A 9201-nucleotide genomic window follows, 5' to 3' on the forward strand; every position below is an offset into this window, starting at 1 on the left:
TGTGCAATGCAACGGGATATTTTTAGATTTTAGTGTTTCGTTTTTATTATTTGTCTATGTCGATGTTATAATACGATTTTATGTGGTTTTAAGAAAGTGATAATGTTTTTATTTTTTAATAAAATATAAATTTGAAAATATCATCAAATTTTGGAAAAAATATATTTTGATATTAGTATCAAATTAACCATTTAAAAATTCTCATTTTTTGTGTAATTTCTTTAATTCGAATTTTTATTATAATTTAATTTAAGTTTAATAACGAAGTAACTTATTTTTGGTTTAATAACATTAATTTTTATACAGATAATAATTAGTTATTATGTTAGAACTCAATGATTATCTTAATTATATTTTAGATTTTTTGTATTTAAAATGAGATGTTTATCATGTATTTGATTATGCTTATCTGCAGTTAGTTACACGAATTCAAGTATGAAGCTTTAATAAGTTGTAATCACGCACAATTCGTTGATCCTTGTTCGAAGCACGATCGGTTGCCCAAGCCCGACTAGCGACTATGTCTGACCCTGGTAAGTTTCCCCGTCTTGAGTCAAATTAAGCCTCTTGAATTCGAAGTAATATATCTCAATAAACAATATTTTATACATAAAAATGGTTTTTAAGAATTTTTGTTAAATGTTTTATAATATAATATAGATATATAAGGTTAAGTTCCAGTGATAATGAAAATTATGGTGAGAAGGGCAAGGATATCCACATTTGGATCAATCATAATAGAATATCAACATTAATGCGGTATACCGAGATGCATTAGATCAATTCTCATGATAACTGTAACTCATGGGATAAGAGTGAGATTAAAAGTGATTAAAGGTCTCTATCCCTCTATGTTCATATTCTCACGATCCTTCATCTCTCTCTCTCTCTCTCTCCCCATATATATATATATATACACACACACACACACATATATATATATGTGTGTGTGTGTGTGTGTGTATGTGTATGTGTCTGTGTCTGTGTGGGCAAATTCATTTGTTAACCCAAATTATTGTGGCGAACGTACTCCCCAGGCGAGATACTTAACGTATTAGCTACAGCCATCACATAAGCTCATACAGAGGATAGGTTGGTTCGCTTGAAGAGAATCTTTTCAATGATCAGATATGAATCATGTCATACATGAGCAGGCTTCGTAAGATCTAGTTCACTTAACTTCATATTGAATTTAATAGTATACAATTGCATTCATTTCCTCTGCATTGATGCAATCTACGATACTACCGGAGTGAAAAAAGGGTCTAAAGAAGAACATAGACTATATTAGTAACAAGTAAATCATTTGCTAATCATGACCATTGATTTTTAAAATATAGGGTTGAGATTAATCATATTATAAATTTAGTTTATTACCCTTATAATCTCACAAACATATGTGAACATAGTAGCTCAAGAGTATTTATATAAAAGGGGAGGTGCAATTAATATCATAGGTTACAAACAGTAGAAATCATATATGTTCAATTGTGTTCGCCACAAATGTTCATATATGTTCGATTTGTGTTCATAATTGCCACAAGTATTCATATATGTTCAATTTGTGTTCATCATTGCTACAAGTGTTCACATATATGCTCAATTTGTCTTCATAATTGTCACAAATGTTCATATATGTCAATTTATGTTCATATGGGTGTATACATGTCAATTTGTGTTCATAATTACCAAGACACTCGTTTTGATTATTACTTCACTTCCCGATCTCGAACTTCGACTGTCGCCATAAACGATTTTAATCTTCTCGATTTTTTTTTGGAAGTATATAATATTTATATACGATAAATAAAATAAATAAACTCACATACTCTGCTCACCTTTGGTGAAGTTTGAACATTTGACCTCCTAGAAGGCCAATGACACACATACCGCTAGGCCAAAGCCCTTTGGTTAATTTTCCCAATGTTGTCGTGTTGTTTTCCAATATCTTTATTCATAATTGTTTGAATGATAACAAACACTTTACTAGCGGTTCTCCTCCACCAATCACAAATATATAAATATTAAAAATGGAAGATCAATATTAAAAAATAAAAAAAATCACAAGATCAGTATTAAAAATGCAAAAATCATGAGATTATGGATCTTGTAACTCCCAATTAATGATTTTGGAGTTACAATTTTTTTTACTCATATACCCTTAACATTAAATTCTTAGATAAAGTAGAACCTAATATTAAGATGAATTGTGATAAGTTGAAAAAGTTCATAAAATTAACACAATACTTTAAATTAACATTTGAACTAAACGCGCGCACGCACGCACGCACGCACACACTCTCTCTCTCTCTCTCTCTCTCTCTCTCTCTCTATATATATATATATAGACACACAAACACACACTATATTATAAAACATTTGATAAAAATTCTTAAAAATCATTTTTTATGCATGATGTACTGTTTATTGATGAATATTACTTATTCAAAATTATAAGTAAATTGTGCGTAAATACAACTTATTAAAGCTCAATTTTTAAATTTGTGTAACTAACTACAGATAAACATAATCAAATACCTGATAAACATGTTATTTTAAATATAAAAAATCTAAATATAATTAAAAATAAATTGTTGTAAAAATTTGATATTTTTTTGTACCTTTTTTGTGAAGTTTCGCTGTTATTTTGTATTGAGTTTAAAACATGTTTAAAAATGAGATTATTGGAATAAAAATAAGAGAGGAGCGTTGAGGTTTTTCAAAGGTTCTTCAATGGCGATCCGCCATTTTTATGCTTTGATTTCTCTACCCCCCATTAATGACATTTTCTCTCTTTACCCATTTAATGCTGCAGCTCAACAACCCATCCACCCACTTCTAAAACCCCCCATTACCACCACCATCTCCGCCCTTTCTCCTCCCCTCCAAATGGACATCACCACCACCACCCACCACCATCACTTCAATGTCCACCCTTCCACCACCACCACCAACCACCACTAGCACCACGCATACCTACCTAACAAACATCGGCCTCGGCTATGCCATCGCCATCGCATTTGGATTTCTCGTCCTCCTATCCACCCTCCTCCTCGCTTCCTACATCTGCTTCCGCCACAACCAGCGCCACCGCCGCCGTCATCACCAACCTCAACTCCAAAACCCTAACGATAACGGCGTAATTCTCCCTAACATATTCTTCGTCGATGAAAACAACAACGACGATGGAGAAGAAGAACAAAACGCCGTCGTTGGACTAGATCAATCAGTTATCAATTCGTACCCTAAATTTCCGTTCTCGAAGGAAATGACGAACGGAATCGATTCAATTTGCTCGATCTGTTTATGCGAATATAAAGATGCAGAGATGATGAGGATGTTACCTGATTGTAAGCATTGTTTTCATTTGATCTGTGTTGATGCTTGGTTGAAGCTTAACGCTACTTGTCCTGTTTGCCGGAGTTCTCCGCTTCCGACGCCATTATCAACGCCGTTGGCGGAGGTTGTTCCTCTTTCACAGTATTACGACGGCCACCGCCGGAGGTAACAGATCAATCCAACGCCGCTGTATCAGATCTCGTTTTCTGACCAGTGATTCTAAGATCGTTTTTGAGGTTTTCAGATTTCAAAATCCCTGTTCTTATTGCGATTTGGAGCTCGATTTCATATCTCAAAATTTCACTTGGATTTGTGATCTTGATTTGAACAGATTGGAAGTGAAATCGTTGATTGAGTTCTTCATATTTTCGTGTGATTTTTGTTGGGATTTGATGATTTCAGGAATGCTTAGGGTTGTTAACGAGTCGAGTCGAGTCGAGTTGCAGGTGATTTGAGCTCGACTCGGAAAAATATTACCAGACTCGAGCTCGAATAACTACTTTACAGTAGGCGGGCTCAAGCTCAAATAATTTTTTCGATGTTCAAGCTCGAGCTCGATACTCGGTTTACGGGTTCGAACTGAAGATTGATTAGCTCGCTTACTGGCTCGACTTTGAAAATTTTATACTTTGGTTTATATGATTTATGAAAGTATGATGTTTGGCTCGGAAAAATGTATGCTCGAACGACTCGACTTCCCTTGACTCGAAAAAATGAGTCGGGGTTTTGAATGAAGTCGAAGATTGGTGTTATAAAGCTCAACTTCTTAAGTTAAACGAGTTTTAGTGTGTACGAGATCGATTTGAGCTCGGTAATTATTGAGCTCGAGATAAACAAGTTCGACGAGCTCATTTAATAGCTCAACTCGTTAACAATCCTAGTTGTGGCACACTGACCAAGGGATGCAGTAGAGATCTCATCCTTCCAAATTAGCTCGAACTCGACTTAAAAACGAAACTTGACTTGAACTCGAATGCAACTTTTTTAACTTGAAGTCGTTTGGAGCTCGAACCAAACTCATATGTTGAAATTTATGAATTTTAGGTATTTTTTATAAATTATAAAACTTAAAGGTGTTTTTTTGAAACTTCATAAAACTCAAGGGTGTGCCTAAATTTCATCATCAAAATAACAGAGGTACAAACTCACATCTCTTTTTATAACATCTTTTTACCCTTCTTTTACTTATATCTGATCTAACGTGGGATAACTTTCTCACCACTTTTGTTGTGTTTACGTTAAAAATAATTGATTAATTTTTATAGTTAAAAGATGTATAAATTTATCAAATCTATACTATATTATGAAACATTTGACAAAAATTCTTAAAAATCAGTTTTTATGGATGAAATACTGTTTATTGATGCATATTACTTAAAATTCAAGATTACAAGAAAATTGTGTGCAAATACAACTTATTACAGCTTCATGTTTGAATTTGTGTAACTAAATGCAGATAAATATAATCAAATAGAGGATAAACATCTTATTTTAAATATAAAAATTTTAAAATATAATTAAAATAATCATTGAGTACTAACAAAATATATGATTATTAGCTTTATAAAAAATATATTATTAAACAAAAAAAAATGAATTAAAGAAATACATAAAAAAAAGTAGTTAGTTTCGTACTGATATCAATAGTTTTTTTTAATTTTTTTATGATATTTCATATTTATATTTTATTCAAAAATAGAAACATTAGTGCTTTCTCAAAACTACGTAAAATTGTATTATAAAATCAACTGAGACAAAATAAAATAAAATGAAACATTAAAATCGAGATATATCTCGCTGTATTGTGTGGGTACCCTTATTCTATCTAATAATACACAACATTTTTATTGGCAAGTTTATTAATAAAATTTTACATTATATTATAAAACCAATTATATAAAAAAAAAACCGAGTATCTCACGAGCTTTTCAAGTCGAATATTAGGTAGCTCGACTAAAGTCGAATATTAAGTAGCTCGACTTGACTCATTAGTATGTCAAGTCGAACTTTTTCGCGTGGAGTGTTGACCAAGCTTTGACCGAGTCGATTTCGAGCAACTCACAAGTTGTCTCGTATCATTTACACCCCTTAAACATGCATAAATTATGCCAAGAGTGTCAAATCCATAGAGTAATAGACTTTGGTTCTGATACCATGTGAAAATAAGTGAAACCCATTAGAGTCATCCGTTAAGTAAAAAAAAGGATGTATAAACACAGACCGAGGAGCTTCAACTAACAACTAAAAGCCAGACATCAGGGTTCGGTCGTCAGTTTGAGTCTCCTCACCAACTGGGATTTTCAATTTTTCATCGTTGTCATCTTCAGGGCCCATTTAAATCAGTCGACGTACACACAAGCTGATCCAAACACCCAAAACCGAGAACGAAACTTGACCCTTCAAAAAGGTTGGACTTTACTGATAACCCGAATACTGATTTCCTTCATTTATGGCTTTTCTTTTGGCATGACTTGTAGGTACAGAATTCATGGCTGCATTTGTTTATTGGGGGGAGACCTTGATGTTGCTTAACGTTATTGTAAATCAAATCTTGAATCTGATCCCAATTTGTTATTAAATTATTGCTTAATTTAGTCAAAATCTAATATTGACCCAAGCAAAATCTATGAGTTCTTCAACTTATGAAGCTACTAAAAGCATATAATCTTGAAAATCTTGTGTTATACGAATACGATCGGTTCATGAAGCGTTGTAAGTTGTAGTTTTCCGCTCGTTTTGGGGTTTACTGGGTCGGTTCGATTGGTTTGGTTTGGTTTGATTTTTGTTCTTGTACAGTGGGATGTATATTTGAATCTTTTGAGAGATTGATGATCGGGAAAATGAAGTTTCGAATGTGGAGAGGAATACCGAGGTTTGTTTTCGTTTCGGGTGTTTTTTCGCTTCTTTGTATTGCTTTATTTTCGAAGTTTTACTCCTTCAAGTCATTTCGCGTTTTGGATATGCGATGCAACCTTGGTACGAACTCTCGTGTTAGTTATCGTCCTCAAATCGAGATGTTAGAGATTGTTGTCAAGAAAATCGAGCAAGAAATTGTCGGTATTAGAGATTCACACAACGATAGTCTATATGCGTTGAGATATGGTTCGTTTCTTGCGGATATTTTGGGTCCGATCGAGGCTGTAAAGTTGGCTCTTGTGGAAACCGGGGTTGGTGCACCATCGGAAGGTTTAACGGCCATGGGTTCGGATTCGGGTTTGACTGGCCTGCGGTCTACTGATCATGTGGTGCCGGAGTTCTTCTTGACGGAAGAGATTCGGAAATACGTGCGGGTGAAACCGAACCGATTAGGAAAACAGAACTTCATGGGAGCCAACGGTACTTTTACGAGCATCGGACACGCTTGTTTCTCGATGAAGCAAGAACTCGAAGAATATATGAATTACGACGTGGGTGAGATCTGCAACGACGATTGGAGGTTGGCTCAACGGTTAATGGTGCACGGGTGTGACCCGTTGCCGAGACGACGATGCTTCTCGAGAGCCCCACAATTCTACACAAAACCGTTACCGATCAACGAGTCAATCTGGCGTCTCCCGGACGATAAAAACGTCCGGTGGAGTCAATACCGTTGCAAAAACTTTGCTTGTCTTGCCAACAACAAGACAAACAAAGGCTTCTTCAAATGTTCAGATTGCTTCAATCTAACCCACCACGAATCCCCAAGATGGGTCGTACCCATTTTCCCCGACCCGATCCTAAATTCCACCCCTGACTTCCGGATCACCGACGTCCTCGATTTGAAGCCCAACGAGATTCGGGTCGGCCTCGACTTCAGCGTCGGCACGGGTACATTCGCCGCCAGGATGCGGGAACGTAACGTGACAATCGTCTCGGCCGCCATCAACCTCGGGGCACCGTTCAACGAGATGATCGCGCTCCGAGGACTCGTACCGTTATATCTGACAGTAAACCAACGTTTACCGTTCTTCGATAACACGCTGGACTTGATCCATACGTCGAGATTTCTCGACGGGTGGATCGATTTCGTCCTCCTGGAGTTTATACTCTATGACTGGGATAGAGTACTTAGGCCAGGAGGGTTATTATGGGTAGATAGTTTCTTTTGTTTGAAACAAGATTTAGAGGCTTATTTGGAGGGTTTCAAGATGTTGAGATATAAGAAGCATAAATGGGTGGTTGTACCCAAAATGGATAAAGATGATGATAGAGAGGTGTTTTTCTCTTGTGTTTTAGAGAAGCCTCCAAGGCCTTTTTAAGTTAATGTACAAGTTGTAATTGCAATATGTGTTTTTGTAGTTATGTTTAGAGGTGTTAACGAGCCGAGTTGCAGGTTGTTTGAGCTCGGTTGGGGAAATTATCACCAAGGTCGAGGTCGATTTGAGCTCGAATAACTTTTTCACAGCAGGGCTTGAGGTCGAGGTTATTTTTTCTATGCTTGAGCTCAACTTGAAAAATTATTACCAGGGTCGAGTTTCGATTCGAGCTCGGATAACTCTTTCACAGCAGGGCCTGAGGTCTCTATGCTGGAGCTCAACTCGAAAAATTATTACAATAACTCTTTCACAGCAGGGCCTGAGGTTGAGGTCGAGTATATTTTCTATGCTCGAGCTCAACTCGAAAAATTATTACGAGGTTCGAGCTCGAATAATTTATTCATAATAAGGCTCGAGCTCGAGGTCAAATATATTTTCAATGGTCGAGCTTGATACTCCTTTATAAGCTGAAAGTGGAGATTGTTTCGCTTGCTTTTTGGCTTGACCTCGATAATTTTTGTATCGTAATTGTATAATTTATGAACCTTTTTTGCTCGAAAAAGTGTGTTCGAATGGTGTGACTCGACTCGAAAAATTTACTTGTGTTTTAAAACGAGCTGAGTCGAACATTGGTGTTATTGAGCTTGATTCGTTAAGTTAAATGAATTTTACTGGGCGTTCGCGATTGACTTAAAGCTCGGGAATTATTTAAGGTGCTCGAGCTGAAGTAGCTAGTGAAAAACTCGACTCGTTAAAACCTCCATAGCTTTTGAACGAGTAGAGTCGAAGAATATTGGTGTTATGGAGTTTGGCTCGTTAAGTTAAACGAGTTTTAACGTGCTTTCGAGATTGATTCGAGCTTGACAATTATTATGCTCAAGCTCAGAATCGAGTAGGTCGTTAAAAGTTCAACTAGTTAATACCACATGCCATGTTTTAGGTACATTTCAACTTGATTATGATATAAAGAACTATAAATCAACCACAAGGGTGTGTCTGATTGGTTTGAGCTTGACTTTAAAGGTCAAAAATATCAGGAGGTCTCAGGTTCAAATTAAAGGCGGAATAAAAATCCCCTTGTGGCCACATAGATTCAAATGCGGTGACTCCGGGTTATCTGCAAAGCAGGTGATCGTCCCGGGATTAGTCGGCTCGCATAGCGGGTTGGATATCCAGGTTAATAAAAAAAACTATAAATCAAATAAATAAACAAGAGTATGCTAAAATTTTATTTTGTGGGTCTCATATTCATATACATATATGAAAACTCATAAAATTGTGATAACTTTGAGAACTTGTATATTGTATGTTATTTTATATTAATTTTGTTTTTGATTTAGGACTAGAATTTGAAATATTGATTAATATATATATATATATATATATTTATTTCATATGTACTCGATTCACATTTCAATACATTAAATACTATGTATAAATAGAAAAAAAATCATATGAAATAACACATGATACACAAGTTTTCAAGGTTATTACAATTTTATGGGTTCTCAAATGATCAAGTCCCTATATACATAGAGGGATCAAACGAGAATGACACTTACCTAAAAGAATACGAAAATAATTTTGGACCAATCATTTCATTAAATAATACTTTAAATAATTAATT

General features: G+C 35.3%; 1 protein-coding gene and 1 pseudogene across 1 annotated transcript; both read left to right on the top strand.

The window, feature by feature from the left end:
• The first annotated feature begins 2862 nt into the window (after nt 1-2862).
• On the top strand, nt 2863-3631 carry LOC112526986 (RING-H2 finger protein ATL67-like). Its single transcript, XM_025137449.1, has one exon. The coding sequence runs from the start codon at nt 2927-2929 to the stop codon at nt 3506-3508; it is 582 nt and encodes a 193-aa protein (XP_024993217.1). The 5' UTR covers nt 2863-2926; the 3' UTR covers nt 3509-3631.
• A 112-nt stretch (nt 3632-3743) lies between these two features.
• Nucleotides 3744-7577, top strand: LOC112526451 (annotated as a pseudogene).
• The last annotated feature ends 1624 nt before the right edge of the window (nt 7578-9201 follow it).

The sequence above is a fragment of the Cynara cardunculus genome (genome assembly GCF_001531365.2).
Source record: "Cynara cardunculus var. scolymus isolate 2C chromosome LG 14, CcrdV1, whole genome shotgun sequence".
NCBI lineage: Eukaryota > Viridiplantae > Streptophyta > Magnoliopsida > Asterales > Asteraceae > Cynara > Cynara cardunculus.

What these genes read in the sequence shown, in the direction of transcription:
- LOC112526986 (XM_025137449.1), top strand. Translation starts at nt 2,927, where the DNA reads ATGTCCACCCTTCCACCACCACCACCAACCACCACTAGCACCACGCAT.